Source organism: Scyliorhinus torazame, chromosome 8 (assembly GCF_047496885.1).
Source record: "Scyliorhinus torazame isolate Kashiwa2021f chromosome 8, sScyTor2.1, whole genome shotgun sequence".
In the NCBI taxonomy this organism is placed as follows: Eukaryota; Metazoa; Chordata; class Chondrichthyes; order Carcharhiniformes; family Scyliorhinidae; genus Scyliorhinus; species Scyliorhinus torazame.
The window spans coordinates 225,554,189-225,570,475 of NC_092714.1; the positions used below are offsets into that span (position 1 = coordinate 225,554,189).

General features: G+C 42.2%; 1 protein-coding gene across 4 annotated transcripts in view; it reads left to right on the forward strand.

The window, feature by feature from the left end:
* Positions 1-6,658: 6,658 nt before the first annotated feature.
* The window catches only part of cse1l (CSE1 chromosome segregation 1-like (yeast)), an 80,306-nt gene continuing 70,677 nt past the window's right edge, over positions 6,659-16,287 (forward strand). The window contains exons 1-3 of one of the 4 annotated variants that reach the window (XM_072514830.1): positions 6,659-6,784; positions 10,794-10,889; positions 14,470-14,612. In XM_072514830.1, the coding sequence (XP_072370931.1) occupies positions 10,805-10,889; positions 14,470-14,612 (228 nt within the window). In that variant the 5' untranslated portion in view covers positions 6,659-6,784; positions 10,794-10,804. The other 3 variants (XM_072514828.1, XM_072514832.1, XM_072514831.1) reach the window with 3 other exon arrangements.

Genomic DNA, 16,287 nt, shown 5'->3' on the forward strand with positions numbered 1-16,287 from the left:
CGAAGCTCCTGCTCCTGGGTCTTTTGTTCCTCCTTTAGCCCTTCGATCGCCTGTAGTATCGGGGCCAACAACTCTTTCTTCATTTCCTTTTTTATCTCCTCCACGCAGCATTTCAAGAACTCTTGTTGTTCAGGGCCCCATATGAAACTGCCACCTTCCGACGCCATCTTGGTTTTTGCTTGCCTTCCTTGCCGCTGTTCCAAAGGATCCGCTGCAATCCGGCCACTTTCCTCTCCTTTTTCCATCCGTGTCCAGGGGGAATACCCTTCTGGTTTACCGCACGGTGTTTTTAGCTGTTAAAATTGCCGTTGGGGCTCCTATCAAGAGCCCAAAAGTCCGTTCCACCGGGAGCTGCCGAAACGTGCGACTTAGCTGGTCATCGCCGCACCCGGAAGTCCTGGTTCTAGTTTTTTTATTTTGTAATGCATGCCTGAATGTCATAGCGCCCCATAGAATTTTATAATGATGTATGTACATAAATAATTTAGGTAAAAGTTACAATTCATAGGACAGAGCAGTGTAGAGCCTCTGAAGTGCTTACGGGTGCCAACTTGAGAGGAGAACGAAGACGACGCGATTATTTGATCCTTCACGCTTCGCGTTGAGGATCACAAGGAGGGTGTGTAGCCATCTGGGATGGCCACTTCCAGAATACAAAATGGACATTTGCAAAGATTGCAGGGAAAAATGGACAATGTTAAGAAAGCAAGCAGGCACAGAGCCTGTCTGCATATTGGAGCCGCAGCTCCCAGACAAGACTGAACCTGTATGCCCATTAGCATATGGATGGCCCATCTCCGGGAACAAAGGAAGATACTTAAGTAACCAATCTGGCCCCAGACCTCGCGGCGCCAGTTCCCCAAACCGAAAGCAGAAAACAAAGCAGGCCAACGGCCACCTAGGACACGCCCAGCCATCAGGGCACCCACCCCTTATTGGTCAAGATCAATACGAGTGATCAAGATACGGCCCAATTGATTGGGGCCAAGTTCAGGGCCCGCCCAAAAGCGCGCGAAGCCCCTTCGGTTATAAGAAGAAGCCCCAAGAGAGAATCGCTCTCTTGGACTTGGCTCTCACAGCGGAGAGACCCGTCCACCAGAAGCAAGTAAGTCCAAGGTCAATGCTCGCTACCAGACGAACGACCGTAGCTGTTTCCCCTCTACCACTTCGACCCCAGCAGCCTCAGATCCGAACGACCATTGTTCCTCTGACTGAGTGGGTGCCCGAAGCTAAGTATAGGCTTTAGCAGTAGTGATAGTTTAGTCTGTACTATTTCGTGCATGAGTAGATCTTACTGTGTGTGTAAATACATAGTATTGACTTTGAACTAACTAACTGGTGTATTGGCTCTTTTGATCAGTATTCGGGTTTGAACCTTGTGGCGGTATTGAAAGATACCTGGCGACTCTAGAGCAAACATAATTAGGATTAAGGAAGGCGACCAAATTGACCGCCACATTCAGAGCCAACCAAAGAGAGCAACAAAAGGCAGCAGGTGCGCAGACACATTCCCATCTGCAAGTTCCATTCCAACTCATGCAGCTGCCTGACTTATGTCGCTGTTCCTTCACTAGGTTAATATCCTGGAACTCCCTTTTGAATAGCAGGTGATGTAGCAACATCACATTAACTGCAGTGGTTCAAGAAGGCAGCTCACCACCAACTTCTCAAGGGTGATTAGGGATGAACAATGAATGCTGGTGTTGCCAGCAATGCTCACATCCCATGAACAAAAATAAATCCACAATAACCATCAAATACAATAATGTCCCAAATGTGTAAGATCCATGGCATTTTGAGTGTATTTTTTTTAATTGAAAAATTGCACGTTATTCCATTATGTTTTTTAAAAAGGTGAGACGGCGGAACCAGTTGATGATAGTCTAGTATATCAAACATCACTTGTTAGGAAATTGCTCTTGTATAAGGATGGGATGACAATTTTCAGATATTTGGAGAGTGCCAGCAAGGATTTGCAAAGGGGAGGCCTTGTTTGATGAACCAGCTTGAAAGCTTTGAAGGTGACCAATATTGGAGAGGGGATTATGTGTATGGTTGCTATTCATGCACTTTCAGAAAAACTTGATTAAATTCCAATTCCTGTTGGCTGAAGCTGAAGTTCATGGAACTGAAGACAAATTATTGACCTGGTTAAAAATGTGTTTTTTTTAAATATAAATTTAGAGTATCCAATTTTTTTCCAATTAAGCGGCAATTTAGCATGGCCAATTCACCTACACTACACATCTTTGGGTTGTGGGGGTGAGACCCAAGCGGACATGGGGAGAATGTGCAAACTCCACATGGACAGTTACCCGGGGCGAGATTGAACCCGGGTCCTCAGCGCCATGAGGCATCAGTGCTAACCACTGCACCACCGTAGCGCCTCCTGGTTAGAAAACCAGTTGAGTACCAGGAAGAGAGTATCCCCTGCAACTGGATTTTTATTAAATATAAACCCCCAGATGCTTCATGGATATAAATACTGCAAACAGGCCAAACCTCAACTGTACAGGGTTAATCTTCAAAACATGTTGATACTGAAAACAAGACAGCAGCACGGTAGCACAAGTGGTTAGCACTGTGGCTTCACAGCGCCAGGGTCCCAGGTTCGATTCCTCGCTGGGTCACTGTCTGGGCGGAGTCTGCACGTTCTCCCTGTGTCTGAAGTGCGGAAGATTTTAGTTTAGACGAGCAGCATGGTCGGCACATGCTTGGAAGGCCGAAGGGCCTTTTCCTGTGCTGTACTTTTCTTTGTTATTTGCGTGGGTTTCCTCCGGGTGCTCCGGTTTCCTCCCACAGTCCAAAGACATGCAGGTTAGGTGGATTGGCCATGATAAATTGCCCTTATAGTGACCAAAAAGTTTAGGAGTGGTTATTGGGTTACGGGGATAGGGTGGAAGTGAGGGCTTAAGTGGGTCGGTGCAGACTCGATGGGCTGAATGGCCTCCTTCTGCACTGTACTATGAGACACTGGACATTATCAGCTAAAAAACAAAAGTGGGCATCAGGCAATATCATTGACGAAACTGGGAGCTCATCAAAATTGATGATTCCAGACAGCAGCCATTATCCAAACAAACATCATGCATCTGTGTAGATTTGTCCTCAATAAAATCCTAAAGTCAACAACCAAGTCCGGATAAACAGGATGTGGAGATTCCGGCGTTGGACTGGGGTGAGCACAGTAAGAAGTCTTACAACACCAGGTTAAAGTCCAACAGGTTTGTTTCAAATCACTAGCTTTCGGAGCACTTTTCCTTCCTCAGGTGAAACAAGACCTTGCACCTCTTACAGTAGCAAAGTTCGGAAACACTTTTACACACATAGGGTAATTAAGAGTTTGCAACTTCCACAAATGGCTGTTGATGCTAGGTCAATTAAATTGTTTTGTCAATCAAAAGCATTAGGAAATGAGGAGGGCGGACAGCTAAGGTTGGTATATGGAGTTAAGCCACAGATCATCATGATCTCCGACGAAATGACCGACACTTGTTGATATTATCACTGTAGCTTTTCTGAAGACCCAATTTCTTCTAAATTTGTTTCCAGTTGAGAAATGCAGATAACGGCAAAGCGGTGATAATCCAGAAGCCCAGACTAGGGATATGGGGGATTCCATTAATAAATCTGAAGCATAAAACTGGTTTCATTAATGGTGGACATGAAATTATCATAATATGTTTGTTGCAAGAACACATCTGATTCATACTGTCCTTCAGGGAAGAAAATCTGCCATCCTTATCTGGACTCCATTACGGGTGACTCCAGATCCACAGCACTGTGATTGACTCTGAAATGGCCTAGTCAACCATTTAGTTCAAGTGCAGTTAGGAATGGGCAACAAATCTGACCTTGCCAATGATCCCTGCATCCAATGAAATAATTTTTTTTAATGTAGTGCAGCCCAGTGTTGCAGGATGGCACAGTGACAAATTGTCCTGTTGAATACAAGTTTGGATCTAGGATTGTGCAAAATATGTTGAAGGTTCTTGTTATAACCTGCCTACTTACCATTGGCTGTGGACTAATGACAATCCCACAATCCTGTGGGAGTATGAGCTTCCCCAATGAGGGGGCGGAGAAACCATTAGTAAACTCCAAGTATAAATAAAGCTGGCCAGTTTGGAAACAGCAGGAAGGAGTGTGCAGCAAGGGAAGTTGCTGCTGTTATATATGTATGTTATTGTAAATAAATGTTATTACTTTGTATCCTTAAAACTCATGCTGGATTCTTTGTGGCCCTCACAAAAGTTTGGAGTTAAGGAATGTTTGGAGAACTTCCAGCGTGTAATTGACAGCTTGTTGCAACAGGCATTAAAACGCCTGCATGTTCTCAGCTACTTTATTAAGGAAAGTGTGACGGAGAGGGGAAAATTAATGAATAAGGAAGGTACTGACTGATGCTGTTTGAGAGGCAATAGTGAAGAAATTATAGTATAATCCTGCAAAATCATAAGGCCATTATTCAGCAAAGTTTCCATGAGAATATCTATTAATTTGCCATTCTTGCCAGAAGATGAAAGCAATGTTAGCCAATAATCTATTAGACCTCTACTTGCAGGAAGTGTCAGTGACTGCAATGTGATATCCCAGAAACACTACAAAAGTAAAAAGGTTTAATTGTTTTAGTAGATTATCTGATTTAAATGTACAATTTCATGAGCTCTTTGTGTGATGGTAAACCTTGTTTAACTTAACTTCTTGTTCACAGGGTTACAACATATCAGCTGTTCACAAGGCTGCAGGTAGTGTACACAGCAACATTAGAAACATCAGTGAGTTATGTTACAACCCTGGCATTTCCCTGATGCTCCTTATTTTCTTCTGCATTAAAATTAGCTGAATTGGTCGTCTTATGCTTCCTTTGAACTGAAACCCCTGCTGTATGCAAAATGTCTCATTGTGGGGTGCAGGCTGAACAGCTAACCTCTTCAGCATTGGGATGTGGAATGAAAATAGAGAATACCATTGTTAAATAATCTCTTTGAAATAGTGGAAAACCACTATTCAGGTTCAATTTATTGGAAATATAATTGATACTTTAACTGCTTTATTAACCAATCAGATCCCTCTGTCCAGCATAAGAACAATGTCATATTTTTCATCTTTATTCTTTAACTGAGATTATAAACAGCTGTTTCAATTTCAATTTTCCTGCAAGGTGGAGATAAGTGATTCAATCACATGAACCAGACTATAGTCATCACTGTCACAGAGATCTTAATGATAGCTGTTCAATTAAATCTGACTGAAACGCGATGAACTCATGCATGACATTGTATCAGTTCACTTTTGCAGAAGATCCATAATTTGGTGTGCAGAGTTGGAATGTTTAAAGCGGCAGCACGGTAGCCTTGTGGATAGCACAATTGCTTCACAGCTCCAGGGTCCCAGGTTCGATTCCGGCTTGGGTCACTGTCTGTGCGGAGTCTGCACATCCTCCCCGTGTGTGCGTGGGTTTCCTCCGGGTGCTCCGGTTTCCTCCCACAGTCCAAAGATGTGCAGGTTAGGTGGATTGGTCATGATAAATTGCCCTTCGTGTCCAAAATTGCCCTTAGTGTTGGGTGGGGTTACTGGGTTATGGGGATAGGGTGGAGGTGCTGAACTTGGGTAGGGTGCTCTTTCCAAGAGCCGGTGCAGACTCGATGGGCCGAATGGCCTCCTTCTGCACTGTAAATTCTATGAAAACTGATGAGGGCATTGCTGAATTTATGTAGTGTTTTTCAGGATCTTGGTGTCATTGCAGCAAGCATTAGGAACATAGAGAATCACATTGTTCATCGTATTTCACGAACATTTTATTATTGATATAACATTTTGCTGAGTTTTTGTGTAAACTTTTGTAAATATTGTGCTGTAGCAGTGCAACGTTTGTCAGTACATGTGGAAACAGCCGCTGCATTTACGGAAGTCGACACTTAGGGGAACGACAATTAAAAATATTCAGGACAGACACAACCTGTAAAAACGGTTATTTACTAAGCGCGTTGGCTGGGAACCCTGGAGCCTGAGGTCGAGAAATCTTGGGCATCAATGTTTGCAAAATGTTGGAATTGGAAGACTACATGGCTCTTGAACGATTGAATGTTTCCAGATTCATAGAATTTACAGTGCAGAAGGTGGCCATTCGGCCCATCGAATCTGCACCGGCCCTTGGAAAGAGAACCCGACTTAACCCAGCAACCGCACCTAACCTTTTGTGGAAGCTAACGACAATTTAGTAGGGCTAATCCACCTAACCTACACATCACGAGCTGGAGGGAATGAAGCCGTGAAATATTTGACGATTGAGAATTTTTAATGGGTGGCTTTGAACCAGAAGCGAATGTAGGGCCACAAACACACGGATAGATGACTGAACGGTAGGTAATGAGTTCGGATACGTATTAAAGCGCACGCTAGGCAAGCAAAATGCGTTTTTGTATCAGTAAATGCAGTACATTAATTAACGAACAGCAGTAACAATGTGGCTCAGATACCCTTGATTTAGATAATACTTTCCACGGGATGGTTATAATGATCCAGCAGCACACTCCAAACATACATGGTTTTATGGATTGTAGTGTTGCATGTGGGAGTTAGTCAGTGCGCATGCGTACATGCGGCAGGGAGTCCGTCCCGCTGTAGTGCGCCTGCGTACTTGCGGCAGGGAGTCCGTCCCGCTGCAGTGCGCGTGCGTGCGGTGGGGAGTCCGTCCCGCTGCAGTGCGCATGCCTGTGTTAGGCAGCGCGCCATTTTTCTTGTGTTTGAACGATCCTGAGAAGTGACGGAGCGCCCGTGGGTCTGTAATCACTTTGATTTTAAGAGCGAAGGTAGGGGAGAGCGGCGGTGTCCAGCTATGGAGCTAAATCTTGTGGCCGGTTTCTAGGATCCCCCGCGGATCGATGTTGAGGAGTTGCGGGTTCTTAACTTGACCATTTGTTCCACTCCCCGGGCGTTCGCTGCAGCACCGACTTCCACAATTCGGCTGCGCCTGGCAGCTGCTGCTCTCTGTTACCGATAGCGGGCGGCTGTGGCCGAAATGGTGGCCAGGCTACGCCAAACGCTTGTGTTCGGACGCGAAGGCCCGGCCCTCGCCCTTCACGTCAACCAAACCTGCTGTTTGCCTCTGGCCAGCGTTGATTGGTTGCTGGACAGGGAACGTCAGCTGTGTCGCTTTGTGAGTGGTTGGTCTGCCTGTCAATCGCCGTCCAGCATGTTTGGTCGCTCGCTTGCTCCAGGCCTTCCTTTGAATGCTGAAGCCCCGATCCTTCCACAGGATGCACCACTCGCGTTCCGCACGCTGCCTCCTTTAGGTGACCAGGCCGGCAGAAATACAGGCTGCCCTTGTAAGCTCCTTATTGTAAAATACGTGGTAGGTGAAAAATATGCACAAGGAAGCCAAGTGAACAAATTCCAGGCTTCTCCTGGCTTGCAATTCCAGACAGCGTCCATCGAGGGAAAAAAAACAGTCAAATTGGCGTTTCAAGAATAAACCTTTCCGAAATTAAAGCTAAACAGTAGATTTTACACTTTTATGTAGAAGTCTTTTAAAAAAAATTATTTTGGAAACGTGTCTTTTTCCCCCTTGTCATTTCGATGTTAGTCCTATGTCGCCGGCATTTTTTTTGCTTCCCATTGTGAATTTCTGCGCTCACTTTCATAATGGGGTCACTAAACTTGCCACGCTATGCTGACACTTTACTGCAAGTGGAGGCACTTCAGCAACATTGCAGGTGGGAGGCTTACTTACAGCTGACAAATAATTGTTTATTGTCACAAGTATGCTTCAATGAAGTTACTATTCAGGCGCCTGTTTGGGGAGACAGTACAGGAATTGAACCTGTGCTGCTGGCATTGTTGTGCATTGCAAGCCAGCTATTTAGCCCACTGTGCTAAACCAGCCACATAGGTAGTGCTTTTATAAATGAAAGCATGATTTGAATTTATATAGCCCTTGTCACGGCTTCTCGGCAGTTCAAAAGTGCTTTACAGCACTCCTTGTTGTAATGCAGGAAACACTGCAGTAAATGTATGCACAGTAAACTTCCACATACTGCATTTTGACACTGACCAGATAATTGTTCTTTGAGACATTGACAGGGATAAGTATTGGTCAGGTCACTGAGGGGCTGGGAGAGAGGGGAATAATTCTTCTGTGCCTCTTTGAGATAATGCTATTAGTACGTTTCATCAAATCAGTGCTCTGGGGCGTTTCTGAGAGGAGTTATACCTTAATGCAAGAACAGACATTTTTGCAGGCTAATGCATGAACTACATCTGTCTTGTAGAAGACAATGTAGTAAGGTGTAGTTGTGTGTCAGTTGCTTGGTGGTCTGCTCAATTTGTGGCAGTCAGGCTGAAGTTGGTGCTGCGCTCTTGACCACTGTTTGATGATACAGAAATAGTTCCAACTATATAATGGCATCTTATGTCCTGCGTACCTGTCAGCAGTACAGGGGGTAACTCCTTGAAATTCACCCCAAAGTTGAAACATTGCACAGTGATGTTGCTCTGAGTTTGGATAATGTTCAGTGGTAATAGCCACCGCCAATTTTGTTAGTATAGCTCTATTGGAATCCCTATTTAATGCAGCCTTTGTTTCTTTACAGACAGCAAAAAATAACCATCTTAACTGTTTTGTTAATCCTTTTATTGGTTCTATTTTATGAACTTATGTCTTATTTAAATCTTAACAAGTAAGCCTATGTAGCAATAAGCAATGAGGCTACATAGCATGATCCAATATTTTACCACTGATAAAGTAGCCATGATATCATTCCTGTTGCTGCAATTCACTTGTGGTTATATTGGAAAATTTCCATGATAAGCACACACCAAATCTGTTAGCAGCTATAAAATAAAAGTTGTAATTTGTATCATAAGCGGCAACACCCAAAATATTAACTTTTTGACACAGTTTTCATTTGGCACTGAGTTTTTAAAGTTCTATCTTTCCATAACCTTCCTCCAGCATCTGACAAGATCTTCCAACACCAGTCCTAAGTTTTCTTTGCAAGCATTCATGTGTTAATCAATATTTTTTTGGAAAGATTGTATTGCAATCCCGTAACAATAGTAAAATAGTTGTCTTTCAACTTATTAAAATTAAATTGTGATGTTTTAGTTAATTAGCTTATTGGTTTTTATGTTTATCCAAAATATAACACTGTGGATCAATGGAGACATTCACTACTGAATTGAATCTTCAAAAGGAAGCAAAATTGAAGTGAACAATAAGGATAATAGGAAATGTAAAAGAAGGGAGTTTAGAAGAGCCGCAAGGGCATTTGAGGAAAGAATAACACGGAACATAAAACAAAATAAAAAGGGCTTCTATAAGCATACAAAAGGTAAAGCAATAGGTGTGGAGCGTTTACAGCTGCCCAAAAGTGGTCTAATTGTGCAGGATGGAGGCATTTGACTTTAATTTTTGCAAATAATCAACTTGACATTATTGAGCTTATTGTAGAAACTGATTTGGTCTTGAAAAACATTACCGTAGTTTATTGTGAAATCATAGGACCCCGATGATCTACATCCTAGCCAGTTAATAGAAATTAGAGAGGAGAAAGAGGCTGTGGCCATAATTTTTAAAACTTCCTTAAGTATGTAAATTTTGCTGCAGAATTTTGAAAGGTCGTTAAGAGTAGTTGTTCATGGGTGGCACAGTGGTTAGAATTGCTGCCTCACGGCGCCGAGGTCCCAGGTTCAATCCTGGCTCTGGGTCACTGTCCGTGTGGAGTTTGCACATTCTCCCTGTGTTTGCCTGGGTTTCGCCCCCACAGCCCAAAGATGTGCAGGGTAGGTGGATTGGCCACGCTAAATTGCCCCTTAATTGGAAAACTGAATTGGGTACTCTAAAAAAAATTTTTTTAAAGTAGTTGTTCATGACGCCAGAAATAAAACAGTGTAACAATGGACCAATCATTCCAAAATTAGTTGTGATCCAACTTTTAGGATCCACAGTTCAAGGTCAAATTAAGGTGCGTTTGGAAATGTATGGATTAATAAGCGCAACCAGTTTATATTTGCTGAGGAGGTGGTCTTTGATAAATTTATGGCAAGGAGTAGGGGCTTTTGAGTACAAGGGCAAAATAAATTATAACATTTACGAAAAATAGTGCTTGTATACATTTTGGGACCCTAATTAACAAGAGATCATGGAACATTAAAAATGTACAGCATAGATTCACCGAGCTAATAACCTGGTATGGCAAACCATCATTATAAGGAGAGATTTGAGATACCAGGGTTATTTGCACTAGAGCAAAGAGAGCTAAAATGATTTTCAAATGCTTACTAAAGCTATGAAGGTGAGCAAATATAGACAGCTATTTCCTTTGTGTGTGGAGCTGGTGGTGAAGGGGGTTATCAATTCAAGATCCTCACTGAGCTAGTGATGAAACATAAGTAATTTCTTTACAGTAGGTTGCTGCTGTGCCACACAGTGGTTGATGCAGAGCCTCTTTCAGGTTAAACATGAATAAGTACTTGAAGCAGGGAAGGATTCGTTTTGGTTTGTTCTAATCGAGAGCTATCTTTGAAATGATGTTGTGTACATCGACTTCTATAGCTGGATGAGCAGTTTCTCATTTTACTCCTCAAAAAAAGGAACAGATGTAAGCTAAGCAATTTATTTGGTAGAGTTAATATCAATACAGTTGTCATCAGAAATCGACAACTGTATTACCTGATATATTGTCTGGTCTTGGAGTGTTTGGGATAATTGAGTTTAGGAGAAAATAAATGGACAGGTAGAACTGATCTGCAGTCAATATTAATCACATGCCTTGGTAATTTCCATTTAGGATTTGTAATTATGGATCTCAGTGATGCCAATTTACAATCCCTGTCTGAATTCCTGAAGAAGACTCTTGACCCTGATCCTGCAATTAGGAGACCAGGTAACTTGTTTGATGTCCCTATGTTTTAGTCATTCTGTCGATCATTCCTTCAAAACTCCCATCTGTACAATAGCATATTACCTGGTATTCATGTATTTGTGGTATCTTACTGTGTGCATATTTTGCCATTTGCCTCCATACAGTTACTGCACTTTGAACAAGGAATCAAAACACATGAGCCATGGCTTGGTGGTAGCACTCTGTGTGAGTCAGAAAGCCCCCTGAAATGACTTGAACCCACATAATTTATCCTGCCACATTAGCACAGTACTGATGGTGTGCTGCACTGGTAGAGCCAACTTTTGAATGCGTGTTTAAACTGAGGTCCTATTGCGAGGGTGGAACCGTAATATTAATTGGCTCAACCAGACCTGTTTTATTAATCTGATATCATACCTATCCCTGAAACCAACATTGGACCAATTTATGCCATGTGTCTGTTACTTTCTCTGGTAAATCAAGATCAATTTGTATCCCTTTCTCTCCAATGCCACCATCTCCCACCTATCCCGTTTTCCAGCTTACTCCTAACATTTTATTTTTGAACTTGGACACTATTATTTTCATCGTTTATCATTGTCAATGATTTGCTGGACAGGGCAGCACGGTAGCACAAGTGCCAGGGTCCCAGGTTCGATTCCCCGCTGAGTCTGCACGTTCTCCCCGTGTCTGAGTGGGTTTCCTCCGGGTGCTCCGGTTTCCTCCCACAGTCCAAAGACGTGCAGGTTAGGTGGATTGGCAATGATAAATTGCCCTTAGTGACCAAAAAAAGTTAGGAGGGGTTATTGGTTACGGGGATAGCGTCGAAGTGAGGGCTTAAGTGGGTCGGTGCAGACTCGATGGGCAGAATGGCCTCCTTCTGCACTGTATATATGTTCTAACCTTTCAATCCCCTTCATAATCTTGAAATGTTCAGAAATTCAATTTTGGTTTAAGATCCTACACTGCAATTAAAATTGAAAAATCCTTACTCCTGTCATTGACCTTTTCTTTTTATCAACGAGAGAAGATTGGGAGTATTTCCAAGAAACACACCCATGTATTTTAGCATTTCTTCATAACTTATGTTCTTGAGACCTGTGCGGGTCAATATCTTCTCACGTGGGAAGTGCTGAATTTGAAGGAATCGCTGAATGCTTCAAGATGTTGCCATGTTCCAAGCTGGTGTCTGTCCTTGATATAGTCCTGTTCAATTATTGGGAGTACTGAAATAATTATTTGTTGCAATTTTAAATTTGCATTTCTTGCTAGAACTTGGGAAGTAAACTGACTTCGGTGATTTAGAAATTTGTGGAAAACTCTTGACTTGGTTAATTCCTGTTCTATCCAATTGTTTGGTTTCTGCACTTGTTTCCAGGTGGAGATACTGTGGGAGTATATTTTGACATATTTAATATGTTTACTTATGTTTTACCACAACTAAAGCTAAATATTTAGCTGTCATCAGGTAACAGTTAATGTAAAATGCATACTTGTGATATAGTTCCCCTCCGTGTTTAATGGGACAATGTCGTACGGAAGGGGATGACTATTGACATCAATTTCAAAATTGTGCCTTATAGTGTCTTAAGTACTCTATTTATTTTGGGCTGGAGCAGCTGTGTTTTAAAAAAAAATTTAGAGTGCCCAATTCATTTTTTCCAATTAAGGGGCAATTTAGTGTGACCAATCCACCTAGCCTGCACATCTTTGGGTTGTGGGGGTGAAACCCACGCAAACACTGGGAGAATGTGCAAACTCCACATGAGCCGAGATCGAACCTGGGACCTTGGCGACGTGAGGCAGCAGGGATAACCCACTGCGCCACCGTGCTGCCCTGGAGCAGCTAAGGGTCCCTGACATTTTATCTGAAGGCAAAACTGAGGTAGAGATAGTGAAAATAAATTAGTCAATTTCAATAAATCTCTGACCGTTTTCGTTCCGGAGACACCCAAACTAGCTCCAGCAGATAATGTTGCCTTAGTTTCAACGTTCGTTTCAACAATTAATAATAATTTTTATTGGTGTCACAAGTAGGCTTACATTAACACTGCAATTAAGTTACTGTGAAAATCCCCTAATCGCCACACTGCGGCACCTGTTCGGGTGCACTGAGGGAGAATTCAGAATGTCCAATTCACTGAACAACCATGTCTTTCGGGACTTGTGGGAAGAAACCGGAGAATCCGGATGAAACCCACGCTGACACGGAGAGAACGTGCAGACTCTGCATAGACAGTGACCCAAGCCGGGGATTGAATCCTGGTCCCTGGCGCTATGCAGCAACATTGCTAACCACTGTGCTACCGTGCTGCCCTAAGGAGTGAATGGCCCTTCGGGGGTCAAACCCGGGACCATGGCATTATTACCGCCACACACTAACTAACTGAGCGAATGAACCAGTGAGGCCCTCTTGTGGAAATTAATAGGGAATCAGATGGATTTACTGACTGCCGATATGCCTCAATGCACTTAGAAAATGATTTGCACATGACCAGGAAAGACCATTGATTTACATAGATGGCATCTGAAAGAGCACGGAAGCTTTAGTTGCAGTTTTAGTGAATTGGCCTGGAAAAGAAAGCAATGTGGCATATTTCCTCAGACAGTGCTTTCCAACTGTTGTCCGAATCACTCAATAAAATCCCCTCTTACTCTTTACAAGGTTTTGCTTCATTAGCAGAGTTGCCCCAGCTGCCGATAATATCACCTTTACGTTACGGCTACCACCTTATTCCAGCCATCACTTTTGCTAGCCAATTAATTTTGTGCCCACGATGAGCAATAAAGACTGTATTATATTATTAAAACAGCACTTTTTAACATTTATTATTGGGATCCAGTATGTTTCCCAACCTTCTTGGCCTTTCGGGCATTAAAAGTAAATCAGTAAGTGTAGGACTGGAATCTCAGGCAGACTGTGTTGGATGGCAGATACCTTTACTTGGGGACAACAGTGAGCCAGTTGGACTTGTAACAATTAAACAGTTTATGATGTTATTTGGTGTCATGTGCCGTACTAGACTTATTGAATTCCATTTACCATGCTGGAGTTTGAACTTAGGATCTCTTGATTCAACTCAACTATCATAATCACCAGGCTGCAGCATTCTTGTGTTTGCTAGTCCAATAGCTGGTCCATGTCTGGGTTAAGGTTTCCAGCTTCAGTTGTAGTAAAGAAATTAATTCATTTAGTTTCCTTCATTCATGAAATGGAAAGTCCTGAAGAAAAGAAATGCGCCTATGCTTTGGCTGCACGTGGATATTAGTGAGCATTATTTAAGGCATTTGGAAACTTAACGACAGAAGGCAGTCGTAATCTTTCCACATTGATTAGTCATCATCTGTCCCATGAATAGAAATCACTAACGTTTTGAGAATAATAGATTTGCGAACTTCCACATCTCTAGTTGCCTCAGACCATGCTCCAGTTAAGAATATATTTTGCCAAATGTTGATTGCACACCTTGTCCTAAAGAAGATGGTGGGAGGGAAAGGGCAATTTTGTATGCACGTTGAAGAATGAATGTGCATTCTATAAATGGATATAAGAAAACGTGCTTTCTAGACGCATATTTAAATCACAGCTTTTGCTTTTTAGCTGAAAAGTTTCTCGAGTCAGTGGAGAGAAACCAAAATTACCCATTGCTACTGCTAACTCTCATTGAAAAGTCTCAAGACAATGTTATGAAAGTGTGTTCAAGTGTGACTTTCAAGAACTACATCAAAAGAAACTGGCGAATCGTAAGTAACCTGTGGTGTCTTAATCTTAGAGATGCTTTATAGAAGCTAAAATTATTCCTCTTCTGCTCTATAGTACAATTGGATTCCGTTCATGTAAAATGCACTTTCTTGGGCAGTTTAAAAGAGTTAAAAAATTGTGAACTTGAAATTTTCTATGTTACAACTGAGATTCGTGCATTTGATGCACATAAACATGTTATTAAATATCCCCTGCATAATCTAACGATTTTAGGAACACGTGTTAGTGAGTTACTTTCCATTCTTCAAATCGTGCAACTGACTCGGTGGATGTGTACCTGGACATCTTTTAATCCAAGCAGAAAATACTCAAAATAACCAGTGTCTTAATACCTGATGGTGTGTGGTTTTCAGCACAGCTATACCCTAGCCACATAATGGAAAAAATTAAACTTGCCAGGAGCCACCCTATCAATCCCTCCTATTTACTGTCATCACTTGTGCAGCTGTTATCTCTTGGCTTTACAATTCAACTCCACCGTTGTCCAGAATCCACCTTCTACCTACTATGTACTTGTGATCATCCAAGATTCTGCAGCCCCTGTCCTAATTCTTTTTTTTTCTTTTTTGTTTAAATTTAGAGTACCCAATAATTTTTTCTCCAATTAAGGGGCAATTTAGCATGACCAATCCACCTAACGTGCACATCTTTGGGTTGAGCCCCTGTCCTAATTCACCCAGTCCTGCTCACCCTTCTCCCCAATGCCAACTGACCTACATTACTTACAGAAAATTTTTGTTTTCAATTTCCAACATGACCTTGCTCTTCCCAATCTCCGTTATCTCTTTCAGCCCAACAACCCTCCCATGATATCTGACCAACTGTAATTCTGGCCTCTTGAGCATCTTCAATTTTAAAGAATCACTATTGGTGGCTGTGCCTTCAGCTGTCCAGGTTCTTTAGTCCCTTCCCCACACAACTCTGCTTCTCTTACTACCCTTTCCTCCTTTAAGCTGCTGCTTAAAATCTCCCTCTCTTAGGAAGCCTTTGTCCAATTATTTCCTCTGGATTGGAGGTTAAAGGATAGGTCAGCAGAGATGCAGTGATAGACTTTTAAAGGAATACTTTGGAATACACAGATACATATCAGTGAAAAAGAGAACTTCCAAGGGGTGGACCCACCATCTGTGGTGAACTAGAAAGGCTAAAGATAGTATCAGATTTAAAGAAAAAACATGTAATTGTGCAATGGTCAGAATATAAAGACCAGCAAAGAATGGCATAAAGATTAATAAGGACAGAAAAATTAGAGTGCAGGAGAAATATAAAGATTGATACTAAGAGTTTCAATAGATATTTTAAAAAGAAAAAATCAGCAAAGTGACTGTCCTATGGAAAGTGAGTCTGGGGAATTAATAATGGAAAATAAGAAGATGGCAGATGACCTTGAACAGGTATTTTGCATTGACCTTCATGATAGAGGATGTACAAATAACATACATACAAACATACATAGAAGATAGGAGCAGGAGGAGGCCTTTTGGTCCTTCGAGCCTGCTCTGCCATTCATCACATCATGGCTGATCATCCAACTCAATAGCCTAATCCTGCTTTCTCCCCATAGCCTTTGACCCCATTCTTCCCACGTGCTATTTCTAGCCGCCTCTTAAATATATTCAATGTTTTAGCATCAACTATTTTCTGTGATAATGAATT